The following is a 21491-nucleotide window of genomic DNA, read 5'->3' as shown; positions in this document are numbered from 1 at the left end:
GATTGGCTTTTGGTAGCTCCTATGTGAACTAGCAGCCTATAAGAGGTTCTGTTTGGCAGTACTCGTGGTTTTTATGCAACTAAAGCTCACAGGAATCCAAAAAGAAGCAGCTGTTTAGAGGCCACTGGGAGCAATATCCAAGGGGATGGAGAACAATATGTTGCACATTAGCCACTGGTTGGGGATCACTGCACTAGACTAAAACGATGACCCGATGAATGTTCCTTGCCTTATTTATGAAATCTGACTGGAGACTCTTTCAGGTGTGAATAATCATGGTGTGTTCCAGATGAATGTCTCATTTTTTTTGGGGAAAATCAAATGATGATGCACGTCTATTTGTGTGCAGGAATATCCGAGAAGCAGTGAGATCATATTTCTGATGAATAAGGAGTGCTAACATGAAGCTGATTATGTAAATATTTATTGGATCCATGAGCAAAGGTTACAAGTGCAGCAGAATGCATTGTGATCATCGTTATGATAATTAAACAAGCTGATTCCATGGAATCTTTGGTTTGGAACTGCCAAAACGGCATTACAGTATCACATGAAAGATGTTGGGGTAGTAGGTCCATCATTCAGACTCTCTAGCTCCTCCCATATCCATGGTCTGGGTTCTGGTTCTTGGGTAGCTAACGTTGATTCTACAGTGAAATATTGGGATAGAATATCTGCCACCCTTCGCCATGTCAAAGGAACAACAGATGCGCCTTAAGGAACCCAACCATCTGCAAAGTTGTGTTGATCCATTGCAACAATGGTGGCCAACTAGAGGTAGAACAGAAGTGGAATTTTATGGTCTATAGTCTTCCTGAGGACATCTTTGTTTGACACCATCATTTTAATTGTAATATTATCCACTCCTTGAATAATGCCGTATTGCACCGAATCATCTTGGCTTTATCACGTTCCGAAATTGAGGATAACACCTCTGTATAGCCTCTGCAGGGAGCCTATACAAGACCATGCTTGGGGGTGTTACTGGTGATGTTCTGTTGTGATGGCCATAGGCTGAATCTCAAGGTTCGATAGACCAAGCAGTAGTCTGCACCATGCAGCAGTCTATGGGCATAGCAGGGGTTCAATTGACTGGTACCCCAATGTTTCTATATATCTGTAACCTTGTTATGAGCTAAGGGGGCCCAGTCTGAATGTCAGGGGGAGATTTGGGGTGAGAGCTTATTTGTGCCCTGGGTACCCCTGGAACTAAAGCAGGGTGACACCCCAATGTTTCTATATATCTGTAACCTTGTTATGAGCTAAGGGGCCCAGTCTGAAGGTCAGTTAGGGGGAGATTTGGGGTGAGTGCTTATTTGTACCCTGGGTACCCCTGGAACTAAAGCAGGGTGACACCCCAATGTTTCTATATATCTGTAACCTTGTTATGAGCTAAGGGGGCCCAGTCTGAAGGTCAGTTAGGGGGAGATTTGGGGTGAGTGCTTATTTGTACCCTGGGTACCCCTGGATCTATAGCAGGTTGACACCCCAATATTTCTATATATCTGTAACCTTGTTATGAGCTAAGGGGGCCCAGTCTGAAGGCCAGTTAGGGGGAGATTTGGGGTGAGTGTTTATTTGTACCCTGGGTACCCCTGGAACTATAGCAGGGTGACACCCCAATGTTTCTATATATCTGTAACCTTGTTATGAGCTAAGGGGGCCCAGTCTGAAGGTCAGTTATGGGGAGATTTGGGGTGAGTGCTTATTTGTACCCTGGGTACCCCTGGATCTATAGCAGGTTGACACCCCAATATTTCTATATATCTGTAACCTTGTTATGAGCTAAGGGGGCCCAGTCTGAAGGCCAGTTAGGGGGAGATTTGGGGTGAGTGTTTATTTGTACCCTGGGTACCCCTGGAACTATAGCAGGGTGACTGTTACCCCAATGTTTCTATATATCTGTAACCTTGTTATGAGCTAAGGGGGCCCAGTCTGAAGGCCAGTTAGGGGGAGATTTGGGGTGAGTGTTTATTTGTACCCTGGGTACCCCTGGATCTATAGCAGGTTGACACCCCAATATTTCTATATATCTGTAACCTTGTTATGAGCTAAGGGGGCCCAGTCTGAAGGCCAGTTAGGGGGAGATTTGGGGTGAGTGCTTATTTGTGCCCTTATTTGTGTGTAACCTGCCAGACCACTAACTCTCTCTCGTCTCCCCACAATGCAGCCATATCCAGAAGACCCAGCAGTGTACAAACCACTCTCACAAGAAGAACTGCAGAGGATAAAAAACGAAAAAAAGCAGAAACAGAACGAGCGGAAACAGAAAATCTCAGAGAACCGCAAACATCTAGCAAGTGTGCGGGTCGTGCAGAAAAACCTAGTGTTTGTAGTGGGGCTTTCACAGCGACTAGCAGACCCCGAGGTACTGGCATTTTTTTTACTTATTTCTCATCTAAACATTTATTGGGACCCCAGCAAAGTTATTATTTCTGGAATGAAATTCATGGAAACGTTCCCTTTATATTCTGTACATGTAAGGCTATTTTGTATATATATTTTTTTTTTTTTGCTTATTATGGCATAACTGTGGCTCACGGAGATATAATAAAATTGCCTACCTTGCAGAAAGTGCAGGGCCCTGGTTTATACAGTCCCGCTGGGGTTCAGCCTCTATACCCAGACGGAAAAATCGGATTTGCCCTGAACACAAGTGCAGCATCAGCAGGAACCGCCTGCATTTGCCTTTAGCCGAGCTCTGATCGTTCAGTCTCTGCTAAGGATAGGGACAACTAAATACGGCTGAATTCTGTGGCCATATTTGAGGGTGGAATAATTGGGGGACCCGTTAGCAGAGCAGCCTATCTTTTCATGTGTGCGGTTGCCCCTTTAAGTACGTTTGTGACCCTGACATTATTAACATTATTAACAATTTTACATATTTTTTTTCCAATCTTTATTCAGGTTTTAAAACGGCCAGAATACTTTGGGAAATTTGGGAAAATACACAAAGTTGTTATCAACAACAGCACGTCCTATGCAGGCTCACAGGTAAGGGCTGGACGATAAGAAGAAGAATCGGCGCTATACCCCCCTCCCCAAACTCACCATTCGCCTTGAAGTTAGGGATATGTTTTCTTTTCCAAAACGCATCAGTTAATAGAGCTGCTCCGGCAGAATTCTGTACTGAAATCAAAAGAGCAAGCAGATTTTTTTATATTTAATTTTGAAATCTGACATATTGTCAGTTTCCCAGCTGCCCCCAGTCATTTGACTTGTGCTCTGATAAACTTCAATCCTCTTTACTGCTGTACTGCAAGTTGGAGTGATATCACCCCCTCCCTTTCCCCCAGCAGCCAAACAACAGAACAATGGGAAGGTAACCAGATAACAGCTCCCTAACACAAGATAACAGCTGCCTGGTAGATCTAAGAACAACACTCAATAGTAAAATCCAGGTCCCACTGAGACACATTCAGTTACATTGAGTAGGAGAAACAACAGCCTGTCAGAAAGCAGTTCCATCCTAAAGTGCTGGCTCTTTCTGAAATCACATGACCAAGCAAAATGACCTGAGATGCACCTACACACCAATATTACAACTAAATACACTTGTTAATACACTAGTTACATTTTTCTAGTTTATTTGTCTATCTCTTCTGACTCTTTCCAGCTTTCAAATGGGGGTCACTGACCCCAGCAGCCAAAAACGATTGCTCTGTTAGGCTATAAAATTATTATTGTTCGTTTTTATTACTTCTCTTTCAATGCAGGTGCTCTGCTATTCATCTTCCCATCTCTCATTCAAACTCCCGCCTGGTTGCTAGGGTAAATAAGACCCTAGCAGCCAGATAGCTGTTAAAATACTAACGAGCTGCTGGACAAATTCAGAAATAACTTAAAAAAATGAAAACCAATTGCAAGTTGTCGCAGAATATCAATGTCTATATCATATTAAAAGTTAATTTAAAGGTCAACTATCCCTCTAATTGTACTGGAACGCACCACAGGTCCACCAGCTGGATGGTTGAACTTCAGTGAGATGCATTAGGTGTTTATTCAATTCTCTGCAAGATTTTTTTTTTTTTTTGTTGCAGGGTCCAAGTGCCAGTGCATATGTTACGTACATTCGGTCAGAAGATGCACTCCGAGCCATACAGTGTGTCAACAATGTGGTAGTAGACGGGAGAACGCTAAAGGTGGGGAAACTTTTTTTCTTTTATTTCAACGGGATAAAAATCCCAAAATAAAAAATTCGATGTAAACTTAAAGGAAAGGTGTAGCCTATAAAAGAAAATGCTGTATTGCATATACAGAACATACTGTACCAGCCCTATATCAGTAATGACAGTTGCACCCAGCAGCTCCCCATCTTGGATCTTGTTAGCCCTCTTGTGAGTCAGCGGCATTGCACATGCTCAGTGGGCTGCTACTGAGAAGTTGAGTTTAGGGGTCGGGGGAAATCATCCAGTGGTAAGTGAGGTTCACCTTCTATATATTAGCTGATGCTACAGGGCTGATTATGAATCAATTCTGATGCAGACTGCACTGGTTTCTAAGATGCAATGTCCTGTGATCTGAATTAATTACTACTCAGCCTTGTCACTGTCCTATTGTATATGGTGAGTAGGTCTTTAAGGTGAGGTAAGTGACAGCAGCCCAGAGCATGTGCTGGGAATCAACAGAAGATGACGAGGAGCTACTGGGGCATCTTCAGAGGCACAGATCTTCCCTGCTAAAGGGCTGTGGCTAATGCAGGAGGCATAAATATAGGTCTATCATCAGTAGCCTTTGTTGCTCTTTATTTCTCTTTGAATCAGTGTGCTTCTATAAAAGAGTCTTGATGTTCCCAACCCGTTTTCAGCAGGATTCAGAATTCGGTCGAATCCTAATTTGGTTATTCAGATTAGGGCCAGGAGGGGAAATCACATGATTTTTCGTCCCAAAACAAGGAAGTAAAATATTTTTTCCCCCACTTTTTCCTTTGCCTTCCCTAACCTGCATATGCAAAATAGGGTTCAGTATTCGCCCGAATCTTTCATGTAGGATTCGGCCGAATCCCAAATAGTGGATTCTGATGATGTGCGGGTCGGGCTTTTCCTGACCCCGAGCCCGACTTTCCGGGTCTCTTTTATAGACCCGCCCCACTGATGATGTCACAAAGGGGGCGTGGCAAGAGGTGTGCGTCTACAAAACTCAATCTGGAAGTCAGAAACTGGCATTTAGAAGGTCGGGCGGGGAGAGCAGTAAGAAAAGCTGAACCTGCACCTGCCCGCGACCCAGAAAGGAGTGTGTAAGGTTGGCACGAACCCGCCGACCCACAGGTATCGAGTCACCCCGCATATCACTAGTGGATTCAGTGCATCTCTTAAAGAGAGTTGTTCAACAGAAAGGCTGTTGTGGTATTAGCCGTCTAAAACTGCTAATATCTCTGAATTGCACTTGTGCTCAGACGAGGACTCTGTTAATTTTCATTCTTAGCATTTTTGGACCCTTTAATCGTTCCATTTATAGCAAAACAACCAGTAGGAAATAGAAACCGACCTATAAGCAGAAATGGCTCCTTCCTGAGAACATTTATCTCTTCTATCTTGCAGGCGTCGTTAGGAACGACAAAGTACTGCAGCTACTTCTTAAAAAATATGCAGTGTCCAAAGCCAGACTGTATGTATCTGCACGAATTGGGGGACGAGGCGGCGAGTTTCACAAAAGAGGAAATGCAGGTGAGAAAAGCACATTTTTATTTTTTTATTTTTTATACTGGGCCGGTGCAATTTTTTTTTTTCATAAAAAGAAGCACCCAGAAAAAAAAAAACAGTGAATCAGGGTTTCCTTGTTCTTTAACGTTAGGTATAAATGCTGCTGCAATTGAAAGCAGCATCTCTTTACATTCTCTGCACTGCTGGTTCTGACTGCTGAAACAATGTAGCAGAGGCCCGGAAAACGGCTGATTGTTTTAAGAGTAATTTAGGAACTGGGACGGAGGAGCAAATGGTCCAGCATTTGGTGGGGTCCAAAGGAATACGCCATGTGTTTGTTTAGTGATCCATTTATAGCAACATAGACCTGCAGCTAACATTCATCAAATGCCTCTGTCTGTATTGTCTCATTCTCATTTAATTACAAGACAATACTTTGCCTTCCATAGATTAGTATATTATATGCCTCTGCCTTTAACTGAATCAAGATAGCTTACAGTAGGGGGTACATTATCCCTTATAATACATGAGTGATACTCAGAGTTCCCTGTATAACTCAGCCTGCAGCCTTGTGCCTTTATATGGTCACAGAACAACCCCTCAGTGACTTCTAATATCCTTATCATTTACAGTAGGGGTACATTATCCCTTATAATACATGAGTGATACTCAGAGTTCCCTGTATAACTCAGCCTGCAGCCTTGTGCCTTTATATGGTCACAGAACAACCCCTCAGTGACTTCTAATATCCTTATCATTTACAGTAGGGGGTACATTATCCCTTATAATACATGAGTGATACTCAGAGTTCCCTGTATAACTCAGCCTGCAGCCTTGTGTCTTTATATGGTCACAGAACAACCCCTCAGTGACTTCCAATATCCTTATCATTTACAGTAGGGGGTAGATTATCCCTTATAATACATGAGTAATACTCAGAGTTCCCTGTATAACTCAGCCTGCAGCCTTGTGCCTTTATATGGTCACAGAACAACCCCTCAGTGACTTCTAATATCCTTATCATTTACAGTAGGGGGTACATTATCCCTTATAATACATGAGTGATACTCCGAGTTCCCTGTATAACTCAGCCTGCAGCCTTGTGTCTTTATATGGTCACAGAACAACCCCTCAGTGACTTCTAATATCCTTATCATTTACAGTAGGGGGTACATTATCCCTTATAATACATGAGTGATACTCAGAGTTCCCTGTATAACTCAGCCTGCAGCCTTGTGCCTTTATATGGTCACAGAACAACCCCTCAGTGACTTCTAATATCCTTATCATTTACAGTAGGGGGTACATTATCCCTTATAATACATGAGTGATACTCAGAGTTCCCTGTATAACTCAGCCTGCAGCCTTGTGTCTTTATATGGTCACAGAACAACCCCTCAGTGACTTCCAATATCCTTATCATTTACAGTAGGGGGTAGATTATCCCTTATAATACATGAGTAATACTCAGAGTTCCCTGTATAACTCAGCCTGCAGCCTTGTGCCTTTATATGGTCACAGAACAACCCCTCAGTGACTTCTAATATCCTTATCATTTACAGTAGGGGGTACATTATCCCTTATAATACATGAGTGATACTCCGAGTTCCCTGTATAACTCAGCCTGCAGCCTTGTGTCTTTATATGGTCACAGAACAACCCCTCAGTGACTTCCAATATCCTTATCATTTACAGTAGGGGGTACATTATCCCTTATAATACATGAGTGATACTCAGAGTTCCCTGTATAACTCAGCCTGCAGCCTTGTGCCTTTATATGGTCACAGAACAACCCCTCAGTGACTTCTAATATCCTTAACATTTACAGTAGGGGGTACATTATCCCTTATAATACATGAGTGATACTCAGAGTTCCCTGTATAACTCAGCCTGCAGCCTTGTGTCTTTATATGGTCACAGAACAACCCCTCAGTGACTTCTAATATCCTTATCATTTACAGTAGGGGGTACATTATCCCTTATAATACATGAGTGATACTCAGAGTTCCCTGTATAACTCAGCCTGCAGCCTTGTGTCTTTATATGGTCACAGAACAACCCCTCAGTGACTTCTAATATCCTTATCATTTACAGTAGGGGCTACATTATCCCTTATAATACTTCTGGGTCCATCAGCTTCCCTGTTGCTGAATGATTAACCCTGTGACTGCCTAATGGGATTTAAATATAATAATGAACCAATGGCTGGCATGAGCCGAGCACTTTCCATTACTGCTGCTACATTATTTCAGAGTCAGAAAGAGTTTTTGGTGGAATATCTCCTATTTTTGTTGCTTTTGACCCAACATCTTGGACTCTGTGTTGTAATAGTAAATTCTTTGCGCTTTCCAGGCAGGGAAACATCAGGAATACGAACAGAAGCTGCTACAAGATCTCTACAAATTAAATCCAAACTTCTTGCAGATATCTACGGGTACAGTGGACAAAAACAAGAACAAAGTGACAGCGCTACAGAGGTATGATGTGTAAGTACAGGCAGTAGCAGCCCTTCCCCTTCCCTTTCCATAGCTTCGGGGGGTTCGAAACCCGGTAGAGAAAGAGGGAATAAAAATAAGGTTCTGCTAAAATCCTGTGTGTTATTCTTTCTAGCAAAATGCTGCTTTAAAATCTGTATATTTAAATACAGGGTCCAACTTTATCCCAGTAATTTCTTCTGCGTTCATGTTTTCATTGGCCAAAGCGGTCATGTGATGCAGATATTATTCGAGTGGGTCCGATCCAGTGATACTTTATGAAAGCCAGGGCTGAATTTACTTGGCTCAACCTTGAATGGGGGGGGGGGTTCGAATTATGTCTTGGGTATGAAGACTGCACTTCCAGCTTCATGACGGCCATTGGGCTGTTTTTTGGGTTTTATTGGGTAACGGGTCCAAACAGTTCTTCCTAAATAGACAGTCACATAGCTTGTTCTTTGCTGTGCACTTTAATACTGTATATGAGCTAGGATGCACCGAATCTACTATTTTAGATTCGGCCGAATCATTCGCAAAAGATTCGGCCCAACCGAATCCTAATCTTCATATGCAAATTAGGGGTAGGAAGGGGAAAACATTTTTACTTCCTTGTTTTGTGACAAAAAGTCACATGATTTCCCTCCCCACCCCTAATTTGCATATGCAGATTCGGATTCGGTTGGACCAGGCAGAAGGATTCGGCCGAATCCTGCTGAAAAAGGCAGAATCCTGGATTCGGTGCGTCCCTAATATGAACAATACCCCCCTTATATGTAAGAAAAGACACTCATTTTGCACTGCAGCTTAAAACTCTTAACAACCAATAAGAAAGCAGTGTCCATTAAATGCTAGCTGCTGATTGGCTGCTGTGGGTAACTGCACCTGGGCAAACGTTATTCTCTTGTGTCGTCTTTTATTGAATTTAGCGATTTCCCCGCCTGATATGAAGACGGTGTGATGTGCCAAACTCAATCCTTAGACCATTGTCCAAGGTTTTAACCGCCTTTAGTTTCGAGGAGTTTTTAAAAAAATATTTCACAAAAATTCCCAATGTTTGCTCCCTGTACCAACAAGTCATCAAAAACACCAGGGAATAAGGACGTTCCTCTCCCAGAGCTTGCCAGTCTAGATCTACGTAGAAATAGGAGAACCCAAGGCCGTTGGTTCCTGGGAAGTCCTTCTAATGAAGGTCCTAGGACTACGGTTCCTATGTATATCAGCATATCATTGTACCGAGTTGTAGTAACTGTGTAGGAAGACTGAAAAGCCTATTGGAAATCTCAAAGCATAAGCAGAACTCGGAGGAATTCCCACCGTCCACCTGTTGAGAGTTTGCAGAGAAAAACAAGGATCTAGAAGATGATTTACTTTCTGTTGTGTGATGATACAACGTTCTTCCAACTGCAGGAAAGGTCTTTGTAGAGTAAAACCTTGCCGGTATTTGTTGAACGATTGTAATCGTTTGGCCTGAACTTTAAAGCTCTTCTAACGAGGATTGAATGTCTATTGCTCGTTACATGTCTTCCAATGGGATCTAAGCTTTGTTCTGATATTCGTTACTCCTTAGGAGGAAGTTGAACGTTGTTAAGTTCCTCTAGGACCATTTCTTATTGGTTCCTTTTTATACCGTTTCATCTAATTTCCTAAACATTCTAGTTTTAAAATTCCATCATTTGCTGAAAGGTTGACTTCCATTCTGAGGACGTCTCTCCAGGTCTTGCTTGTCCCTGGTTCGACTTTTCCTTTATCTTTTTTTTTTAATCCATTTATTTCGGCCTTGACTGCAGATTTCACTTTGTTCCTTCATAGCTTTTTATTTTTCTCTTTTTTGTTTTGTTTTTTATATTTTGTGTCCGTCTGTCATGTCCTTCTTCTAGACCCAACAGTAATAACAAAGACGCCTGGCCGTCCTTGCAGAACTTAAACAGATCAGCCAATGGCCTTGGACTGGAGCACAGGAAGTCGCCTCCTATTTTAGACAATGGCCTAGATCCTGGCCACATGACTCCGGACGGTCCCGACTCAGACTTTGGGTAATTGAACTGCCTCTCGGCATTTAGGTGGTTCACTCTCGATCCTCGCCTTGTTCCATTGATTCCTCTCCCCTACGACTTGTGTTGACATCTCCCTCTTACATCTAATACTGCTTTTTGCTCCTCGTCTCAGTCCCCTACAACACCAATAGGCGTTGGTAAACTATAACTACCAACAGCCAACCGCTGCCAATGGGAAGGTGGGTGGTCAGGGTCTCACGTTGAAGGATCCCTGTTGGAGAGTTTTTACCAAACCCCTAGTTCTCTCTCCACTCTTTAAGTCCTTCATGAACGACTTCCTACAGGAACTTGTCCTTTTCCCCTTGATATCTACTTCCTTTTCATTAGCTCATCTCAAAATGTAAGCGTTCCCCCTCCCCCTTTCCTTTGTGCTTCTTAAAACATTACATTTTTCACAAATTTTAGGCTGTTTTGGGAATCCGCTGAACACAATGTTGCCAATTTTAGCAGTGTGATAGAGGACGATACAAGGTACGTGGATGTGTCAATTGCAGGTCTTGTACCTTGTCGGAGGGTGGAATGGGTGGTTTATTTCTCATTTAATCCTTCTTTTTAAAACAATTTCAGGAATAAAACCCCTGACTTGTAGTCATATCCAACCCCCTTAGGCTCACAGTGTCTTGCTATCCATTGTGAGGTGTTGGATTCTGGGACTTGAAGTCTCTCTGCTTTTGAAAGAATCTATGAGCCCATCCTCAGAGGGACTTCAGTTCCAAGAATCCATCACTTCACAGTGGAACAAGTTGAAGAGGGGTTGCATGACACTGTGAGCCTATAGGGGGCTCGGGAATGGTAACGTTCAATTTAAGTGTACCGTATGAACTTTTGGAAGCCAAGATCATGTCGATGCACCTTTTATGCATAACCCCAACTAAATGTCTGAAGGGGGGGGGTATATTTTCTTTGGAAGGTAGAACTCTTGGCTCTCCGGATATTGGAGTGGCTGCTAAGGTAAAATGAATTTGGACAACAAGAGATATCTTCGGAAGCTTAGGAGTCCACTCTGGGAGGTCAACTAGTGAACATTTGACCCAAATGTCAAACCAAACATCACCCTGTGACTGTAATGTGCCATCTGCACCCTTCCTCAATCACCCATTGCTTGCTCATTGAAAACAATCTCTTCTCCTCTTCATCAAGGCCTTTCCCTTCCGATGACATAGTTGTCAAGACAGATTTATTTGGACTTTTCCCTGTTTCCCGCGCCTCTTGATGTCTATAGATACTCATCCATGATCCCTTTTGGTTTTTCCGATTGACCCAACTCGTAACGCTCAACGTTTTGCCTTCATTCATGGTGCTCGATGGAACCAAGTTCCCTTTTTATTGATTATGTGAAAATTCGGCCAAATGGTTCCATCAACGTTCAACTTCCTTCTAGGAGTTTTTTTGTTTTTTTTCAGTTTTATTTGCGTTTGGGGCTTTTTCTTTCCTTGTATATGGTATGTGTTTTAATCGGTGGCTCAGATGCCACTTTTTGGTGGACTTTTCTTCTAAATGCCACTTCCACAGTTTACTGTCTCTAATGGAGAGGATATTCCTTAATCTCCATACAGCTATAGCTATAAACTGATTCAGGGCAGAATTGACCCATTAACCCTGTGGTCAGTTCCTTATGAGAAGCACATTGGGGTTTTTAGAAAGATGCTAACACTGGGAAAGGCTGAAACACCCAAAAATGCAGATACAATACTTAAGTGCCATAAGGAAATACCTGAAATAACAGAAGCAGTTGCACTTGCACATTGATGCTACTGGAGTGCCCCAACCAAAATGGCGCTTGCATCATTTTTTATTGTTTTTTACCCCTTGTTTTTGTGTGTACTGGCCCTTTAAATTCAGATTTAATTTTTTTCCCCAAATGTAATAATCAAAACGCTAAAGATCTACATCGCTTCATTAATGTATCTTTCCTTCTTTTAGTTCCGTCGACAAATCTTCAGAGTCGTTAAGTATAGGCAACGGAGATAACATGCAACAGGTACGGAAATTCTTGGTGTGTTTGCTGAATAATGGGACACTGTCAGATTGCAGATGGTCCTTTATCTGGGGAGCAGGGCTAGTTCTGGTCAGAAATTACATCATGCATTTTAGTATTTGACCAGGGTGCTAAATATGCAGCAGTTGTTCTTATTCTACATCTCCCAGAAGCTCTGATATGCAAGGTACAAATAAACACCCGCCCAAAATCTCCCCCTAACTGACCTTCAGACTGGGCCCTCTTAGCTCATAACAAGGTTACAGATATATAGAAACATTGGGGTGTCACCCTGCTATAGTTCCAGGGGTACCCAGGGCACAAATAAGCACTCACCCCAAATCTCCCTCTAACTGACCTTCAGACTGGGCCCCCTTAGCTCATAACAAGGTTACAGATATATAGAAACATTGGGGTGTCACCCTGCTATAGTTCCAGGGGTACCCAGGGCACAAATAATCACTCACCCCAAATCTCCCCCTAACTGACCTTCAGACTGGACCCCCTTAGCTCATAACAAGGTTACAGATATATAGAAACATTGGGGTGTCACCCTGCTATAGTTCCAGGGGTACCCAGGGTACAAATAAGCACTCACCCCAAATCTCTCCCTAACTGACCTTCAGACTGGGCCCCCTTAGCTCATAACAAGGTTACAGATATATAGAAACATTGGGGTAACAGTCACCCTGCTATAGTTCCAGGGGTACCCAGGGTACAAATAAGCACTCACCCCAAATCTCCCCCTAACTGGCCTTCATGCTAGACCCCACTTCTATTAATATAACTCCCTTCTTCTTGATTTTTCAGATATTAACAAGCGATTCGCCGTCACCACCGCCAGGATTATCTAAGCCAAATCCCTCTGTCCCTATCAGCTCAGCCAATCACAGCGCACGGTCTCCATTTGAAGACGCCATGTCAGAATCACAGTCTTTGTTCTCGGACAATTTCCGGCACCCAAATCCCATCCCCAGCGGCCTCCCTCCCTTTCCCAGTTCCCCACAGACGTCCAGCGAGTGGCCAACAGCTCCAGAACCACAGAGTCTCTTCACATCAGGTGCGTGATGGTGTTTTGTCTAAAGGGTAAATTGCCCCAAAAATTATATAATTATAATGCAGTCAGGTTCTCCTAGAATATGCAGATAAATATATTCACAAGAATATAAATGTAACATATATATGAAATATATTAAAAAGAATAGGTTATGTATCAAATTTAGCACTATAAATATAAAAAAATGTTAAAAATAATATAAATGTAAAAGATATTTATATGAACTATAAATACAACTAAATGTAAGCAATATCAAAATGTTTCAAATGAAAAAAAAAATATATATGTATATGTGTGTATATATATATATATATATATATATATATATATATATATATATATATATATATATATATATATATATATATAAAATATTAATATAAGTACTGTTATGGGACCTGTTGTCAAGAATACTTGGGATCTGGGGTTTTCCAGATAAAGGATCTTTCCGTAATTTGGATCTTCATACCTTAAGTCTACTAGAAAATCATATAAACATTAAATAAACCCAATAGGCTGGTTTTGCCTCCAATAAGGATTAATTATATCTTAGTTGGGATCAAGTACAAGCAACTGTTTTATTATTATTACACCGAAAAGGGAAATCATTTGTAAAAATTTGGATAAAATGGAGTCTATTGGCGAAGGTCTTCCCGTAATTCAGAGCTGTCTGGATAATGGATCCCATACCTGTAATGAAAATTTTAGAAGTAATATCAACAATAATAAAAAAATAAGAGTTCATTTTCAAATATTAATAGAATTAAGGATGCATGGAATCTACTATTTGGGATTCGGCCGGATCCCAGAATTCTTTGTGAAAGATTCTGAACCAAATCCTAATTTACATATGCAAATTAGTGGCAGGAAAGGAAAAAGTGGAAAAAAATTTTTTTTGCACTTCCTTGTTTTGTGATGAAAAACCGTGTGATTTCCCCTTCCCGCCCGTCACTTAAATATGCAAATTAGGAGTCGGATCAGCCAGGCACAAGGATTCGGTCAAATCCTGCTAGAAAAGGCTAAATCCCAAACTGAATCCTGGATTTAGTGTTAGGGTTGCACCGAATCCACTATTTTGGATTTGGCCGAACCCCTAATTCCTTTGTGAAAGATTCGGCCAGATACCGAATCTGAATCCTAATTTGCATATGCGAAGGGGAAAACATTTTTTACTTCCTTGGTTTGTGACAAAAAGTCACGCGATTTCCTTCCATACTCCTAATTTGCATATGCAAACTAGGATTCGGTTCGACCTGGCAGAAGGATTCGGCCGAATCATGCTGAAAATGGCAGAATCCCGAAGCGAATCGTGGATCCGGTGCATCCCTATTTGGTGTATCCCTGAATATAATACCTAGAAATATTGTATCGTTGGTTTCACAACTGCCACTGTCTCATCTTTCCGCAGAAACGATTCCCGTGTCGTCCTCTACAGACTGGCAAGCGGCCTTCGGCTTTGGCTCGTCTAAACAGCAAGAGGATGACCTGGGTTTCGACCCCTTCGATATCACCCGCAAAGCCTTAGCAGACTTGATCGAGAAAGAACTGTCTGTCCAAGATCAGCCCTCCCTTTCACCCACGTCCGTTCAGAACCCGAATCCTCACCTCGCCCCCAAAGGCCCCAGCTTGGGCTTCCTCCATCCCACCACCAACTCCAACTCCATCTCCAGCACCTTCTCAGTTTTGCCTCAGAGGTTCCCACCCTTTCAACACAGAGCCGTTTACAATTCGTTCAGTTTTCCTGGGCAGGCAGCACGGTATCCCTGGATGGCCTTTCCACGCAATAACATCATGCACTTGAATCACACGGCAAACCCAACAAACAGTAATTACTTGGACTTGTCACATCCCCCTCAGCACAACACAGGCCTAGGAGGCATCACTGTAGCAGGTAGGTTGGCTCAAGCACCCACTTTGCAAAGGAATATGGTTGCGCTCTTGCACACTATCCATAAATTGCATGCCGAAATGTTTCTGATCTAACCACAACCAGGCGGGTTGAATTCAGGTAAGGGCACTTTTTGGCCTTGTGGTCTTAGAGATATAGTGAATAAAGTATAAGGATATTATAAGTTACCGCGGAGTTCCATGACCATGTAAAAGTACGAGGCTCAGAGTTCCTCATGGAACGCCGAGTTATTATAATACACAAGTTTCAGGGAGTCACGTGACAGAAATGACATCACTAAGCTCCGATTATAACCGATGACCGTTTAGGTCATGGAACTCCAAGGTTACTTCTAATATCCTCATATTTTCCAACAAGGGGTACTTTATTTATTATAATACACAAGTTTTAGTGAGTCAAAAATGACATCACTACTCACCATTTGTAACCGATGACATCACTAGTCACCGTTTTTAAGCATATGATTTACAGGATATTCATGGCTCTTGTGTATTATATAGTGAATAAAGTACCCCCTCTTGTAAAATGTTAGGATATTATAAGTCGCCGAGCAGTTCCATGACCATATGAATTTATACAGGTCATGGAACTCCAAGGTTACGTCTAATATCCTCATATTTTCCAACAAGGGGGACTTTATTTATTATAATACATAAGTTTTAGTGAGTCAAAAATGACATCACTGCTCACCATTTGTAACTGATGACATCACTAGTCACCGTTTATAAGGGTATAATTTACAGGATATTCATGGCTCTTGTGGATTATATAGTGAATAAAGTACCCCCTCTTGTAAAATATAAGGATATTATTAGTTACCGAGGAGTTTCATAACCATATAAAAACACGAGGCCGAAGGCCGAGTGTTTTTATACAGTTCATGGAACTCCGAGGTAACTTCTAATATCCTCATATTTTACAACTGGGGGTACTTTATTTATTATAATACACAAATTTTAGCGAGTCATGTGACAGAAATGACATCACTACTCACCGTTTATAACTGATGACATCACTACTCACCGTTTATAAGGATATCATTTACAGGATATTCATGGCTTTTGTGTATTATATATATATATATATATATATATTTATATATATCACTGTACCTTTTGGGGCAGGTGACCATTGAGACGCGGCATTGCCGGACAGATTTTCCATAATTTGTTAAATCAGTTGTGCAAACTGCCCTCCCAATGGGGCTTTACGTAAGTGTGGTCAAGCAATGTGCTGATGAATCAGGCTGTGGCGGATCGAGGGAAAGGGAAACCAAAGACATGGCTTGTGGCTGCATTGAAATTGTATGAGACTCATTTTGGGCATTCTGGCCGGCAAAATATGTGACCCAGACGTTTAGTAGCCCCAAAACTGTCAGCAGCAGGGTCACCTCTATTATCCACCTTTCTTAGCTGGGTTTCTAGGGTAATTACCATATTGCTGCTTGTTTGAGATAACGTGATCTTCCCCTTTAGGGTCAGGGCGACAAATTTCCTCTTCTTTGGGGCGACTATTTTCCCCGAACTCCCTCCCCTGCCTGAATCTGCCTGTGTGCTCTGACCCTTACAGCGGCCATTCTGCTCCACCTTTGTTGTCCTGAATGTTGGACTTGGCTTAGAAGCTGCTTCTACTTTTTCCCTGATAGAGTGTCTGTTAATCTCCCAGCATCCTCGCTCAGCCTGTGTGAGTCGTCAATACCATGACCCGCCTCCACCTAAGGGAACAGTTCCAGTTCCATGTTTGCAGTTTGTGTTGGGAATAAATGTGGAGTATGTATCCCTTACATAGATGTGAGGGAATAACACATTCACGCTTGCTTCTACCCCTGGGTGGGATATAATTTGAAAGCAGGTGCTGATTAAAAAAAAAATGCCAAAAATATATATTTTCCACCTATGCACACATCTAAAATCTGTTGTTTCCCTTCACATCAGCAGCCCCAAATAAATAGATGCACACTAGCCAGTACTCATCGGTATCCGACAGATAGCAGGTTAGTAGCCATACACAGTAGGACCAACTTTCTGTCATTCCGTCAGGTCAACAGCTGGAAGTGAAGAGGAGCTGTGGCTCCTCCTTTTATTATTATTATTATCATGTATTTTTAGAGCCCCATCATATTGCGCACATCCTCATCAGCCAACAGTCCAACATGGCGGCCGAGGAACTTTTCCAACCAACTGTATGTTACAAAGGTATCGGTTGGGATTGTCCACTCAGCGTACACGTGATCGCTCTCTTTATGGCCGACTTCAGCTCATTAGGACCCAGCAAATTCCCATTGGCAGCCCCATTATGCTAACCCTCTGTCCAACCAAGTCTAGCCATCTGTACACCAGGTCAATGATCTTCTCCAACCCCACCATGTTTCCTTGATAATTGCTTTGCTTCCGTTAGAAAGGAAGGCTGAATTTTTATGGACCAAAGACCATTTACATGTCATTTGTAGACCCAAAATGTTCTGCAACCCCCCCGATGACTCCTTGCTCTTAATCAGACCAAGGAGAAGGTCCTTCAACATAACTTAGATCCTTCAATTGAAAGGCAGACCACGCCTATTGTTTTTCTGCTAAAATCACTTACCTTGGTCAATATGTTTTTATTTCAACGTAATAAGGTTTTTTAACTCCCATCAAGGGGTCATGGTTTACTTTCCCCAGTCCTGTACAGAACGTACCGAATACAAGGTCCCCACTACACTGACCTGCTGCCATTTCTAACGTCAACTCTCAACATTTCCCATCAACCGTGTCACAGATTACCCACTGATATTCACTGCACCGCCTTTGAAGGTCTGAATTTGCCCTAGTTTTGGGGTTTCTATATATTTAAAGATTGCTCGCTAAACCCTACTACAATGTATTAGATCTTTAAGCCAATCTCTTGATTGAATTAACAGAACAAAAGTATAGGAAGGGGTGGGACACAACACTTGGCCATCAAAAAGAGCTGAGCATTGGGGGTTAGGGTTCAGTGCATCACTAATATTATAGGTTTACATATGGGTAATTCTTTTGCTTTATTTTTCATTTCTTAATGTTCCTTCCCAACGAGGCCCTAAATATGCCAACACGTGGCCCCTAAATAAGCCAATGGGAGGTGACCTTTTCTAAGATCTGGCAGAAAAGTGCCCACCTTTCCCATAGGGCGGCAGAAGTGTTGGTTCAATAAGAAACCTCCAGCCTCCGCAGAGGCAGAAAAAAAAAAAAAAAAGCATGACTCTTTCAAAGAATAAATTGACCCTAAAAAGAAAACTCTAACATCAATTTTTAATATTTTTTTTTTCTTTCTTTTTTTAATTAATTAATTTATTTTATTTTGGCAAACTTCCCAGACCACAGCAATTCAATAGAGGGTTTAAATATGAAGGAATGGCAGGACGGGCTAAAGGCACTTCTACCCAACATTAACATCAACTTTGGCGGGCTTTCCAATGCTTCTACCCCCAACGCCACCCACAGTGCACCAACGTCCAACACTGCCACCACCAACAGCTTGAACTGGGACAGCTCTGGCCGCTGGATGGATCCCGCCATTATCTCAGGTAATCATTTCTCGCTCATTTTGCCTTCCCTGGCTGCTCGGTCATGGCAACCAAAACACCAACCATCCTGCTGAGCCTCCCTATCAGCCTAAAGCTGACCATACATGGAAAGATCTGCTCATAAGCATCTCTTCATGCTGATTAATTAACTAGATTTGCCTGCGTATGGACATCTTGGGGCTTTTGGGGTATGCCATGCATTGAGGCCCCTGGAGAACCACCTATAGAAGATTATATGAGTATCTGTCCATTAGTCAGCATCTGCAATGACACTAACACACACAACCTGATATAAATCCCCCGACTCTCCAGTCCTGGAGGTACGATAGACCAACAATAACCCGGTGTCTGCAAAACGGCGAAAATATTATCTCGTGACCTTCCAAGACATACTCCACATTTGTTCTCCTGCCTTGCGCCATCTTTGTTTATGCTATGCTTTGGAGACCAAGGGTTGCCTTCATGCAGGTTATTGGATGGTTGTCGTTGACCACTAATTTCGGGGTTTGTAACTTTGTCCCCATAAATGGTTTTCCCATTGGGTTTGAAGAGTCTTGAAACTTCATGAATGGTTAAAAAGCTTATACGGTGAGCTAATGAATGGTTTGAGGGACAGGCGCCAAGGTTTCTGTGCAATGATGTGTGGACAATGGACCAACAAGGGTCGGAGAGTTAGATTATTGGTAGGTTTATCTACCCTTAGTGCTATGATTGTGGTTTAGCTTCCACTCATCTTGTGGCATCTTTATAGACTTATTGCAGCCAACCTTTCTCCAGATGTCCATGTCAGACCTGGAATTGGCAGACCATCGCCCTTTCCTCAAACCTGTTTAAATATTGGTCAGGCATCGTGGACTTCAAGATGTGGTTACTAGACAAGACGCGCGCAGTGCAAAAGTGCCCGGCGCCATGACACTTAAATACTTTGGATTCTGTTCGAGTCAAATGACCCGGTGCCTCTTCTGACAGGGCTCGGCCGTCAACTTGCACGGAAGTCGTGGGGTTTAAGTGTCATGGAGCCGGTGATTCTGATGAGTTCTACAGGCAGCCGGGGACAGATCTTCACTGCCAAAGGGCCTGGGTCTGTTGCATTTGTAGACTTTTATTTGAGCTTTTAGTTCTTCGTTCAATGGCACCTAATAAACATGGCCACCAGAGGAGGATCTATGTCCATTTGTAATTCTGTTCTCTTTCTGCCCCCCGCAGGCATCCCATCATCCACAGGAAATGGTTTAGAGTCTTTACAAGATGACAATCCACCCCACTGGTTAAAATCACTGCAAGCCCTCACAGAGATGGACGGCCCCAGCAGTTCCCTACCCCCCCACCACCCACACAATAACCTCTTCAGCGCACAGATACCCCTACACAGAGGCAACTGGAGCCCTTACCCTCCCCCATCAAATCCAGCCAGTTTCCACTCCCCACCACCCGGCTTCCAGACAGCTTTCAGACCCCCAACCAAAACACCTACAGATCTACTACAGAGCTCCGCCCTGGACCGTCATTAAATCTAAGGAACAGTTAGATCTTTGGGAATTGGCCCCTGACTCCTCAGTCCAAAAATTCAGTCCTCCGTGTTTTTCCCCCCTCTCATACCGCCCTTCTCCTCCAATCCCTTTCCAATGTATTTCAGGAATCTTGGTTTCCGAGCCGACGCCCTCCCTCGAAGCTCGGCACGCCAAGACTATCCCCTAATTACTGCGGTGACAACCTGATTTTAATGAACTGTCCGTCAACCGTTGCCACGACAACCCGCAACTGATCTTCCCTCGAATCACGAAACAAATGAATTTCTAACAGGCGATATAAAAGAAAAAAAAAAGAGGAGAGTGGAACCAAATTTCGGCTTGGACAGCGACTAATTTCAGTTTGCTGCATGAAATGTTTTTGTTTCTTAAAAGCCAGAATTAAGCTTAACGTCTTTGTGATTGGACGACGCTCGGAGAACTAGCCAATGATACAATCGTTAGGGACAAAGAAGTAGAAATCGAATGTGATCCGTAAGCAACGCGCTTCTCTATGGTGCCAATTAGCACCAACTGATTGAAATATTTTTGGTTTCCCCTCCTCGTTTTTTTTTTTCCGTAGGTTCAAAGAGGCCGACGCTCCTTTATGTCATTTTTCCGGACCAAAGGGGCTGGATTTATTCACATATCATTTAAACCCTCCTCTTTTTCAAAGCCAAAGGGGTGGAAACGATGTGCCGATACGGCAGTCGTTTCCTTCAATTCACCAACTTCTTCTTTTTTTTTTTGTTGTCGATTGTTTTGCACACGTTGAGCAGTAGGCCAACCATTTATTTGAGGTACTACTGAAGAGCTGCCATATTGATCCTAATGCCATCCAGAGTTGGGACATATTTTTGAGTAGTTACCTGGTCTCTGCTTCTAAAGTTCCATGAATTTCGGGTCAGGTTTGTAAACTCATGTTTTTTTGGCCGTTCCTGATTATACAAATTGGTCCTGGAAAAGCTTTGATGTCTATGGACAACATTAGCGGCCTGCGATCTTCTAAAGCTCCCAACCCCTTCCGTACCCTTTGCCTGGACCCACAGCCGAAACCATCACCGTCTCCGGAAGTCTTGCACAGAACTGGAATAATCTCAATATTGGGAGGAGGAGGAGAAGTTCTAACAAATAAAATGGGAGAGGGAAATCAAATGAATAAACATGGTTATAACCCGAAGCTAAAAAAAAACAAATACCCCAAAGCCGGAAAAATGTACCTCTGTCTTCAGAATGAAAACTAAAATCTTAAATAAAACAGAAAACTTGATGATAAAACTGGTGGGGTTTTGTGTGTGTGAGTGCTCAAGCGTGGCCGTCAATCG

The 21491-nt window shown here is 42.6% G+C and overlaps 1 protein-coding gene across 9 annotated transcripts in view; it reads left to right on the top strand.

Moving 5' to 3' along the window:
* cnot4.L (CCR4-NOT transcription complex subunit 4 L homeolog) overlaps window positions 1–21444 on the top strand; it is a 42029-nt gene extending 20585 nt beyond the window's left edge. Inside the window, exons 3-14 of one of the 9 annotated variants that reach the window (XM_041585870.1) lie at window positions 2171–2368; window positions 2908–2994; window positions 4041–4142; window positions 5541–5666; window positions 7995–8119; window positions 9994–10149; window positions 10576–10641; window positions 12094–12151; window positions 12959–13208; window positions 14614–15096; window positions 18449–18658; window positions 19865–21444. In XM_041585870.1, coding sequence (XP_041441804.1) covers window positions 2171–2368; window positions 2908–2994; window positions 4041–4142; window positions 5541–5666; window positions 7995–8119; window positions 9994–10149; window positions 10576–10641; window positions 12094–12151; window positions 12959–13208; window positions 14614–15096; window positions 18449–18658; window positions 19865–20169 — 2166 coding nt within the window. In that variant the 3' untranslated portion in view covers window positions 20170–21444. Of the gene's footprint in view, window positions 1–2170; window positions 2369–2907; window positions 2995–4040; window positions 4143–5540; window positions 5667–7994; window positions 8129–9993; window positions 10150–10575; window positions 10642–12093; window positions 12152–12958; window positions 13209–14613; window positions 15097–18448; window positions 18659–19864 lie in introns of all 9 variants that reach the window. The other 8 variants (XM_041585869.1, XM_041585874.1, XM_041585873.1 and 5 more) reach the window with 8 other exon arrangements.
* Window positions 21445–21491: the final 47 nt, after the last annotated feature.

This window comes from Xenopus laevis, chromosome 3L, assembly GCF_017654675.1.
Source record: "Xenopus laevis strain J_2021 chromosome 3L, Xenopus_laevis_v10.1, whole genome shotgun sequence".
Taxonomy (NCBI): Eukaryota; Metazoa; Chordata; class Amphibia; order Anura; family Pipidae; genus Xenopus; species Xenopus laevis.
This window is presented reverse-complemented; position numbering and strand designations above follow the sequence as displayed.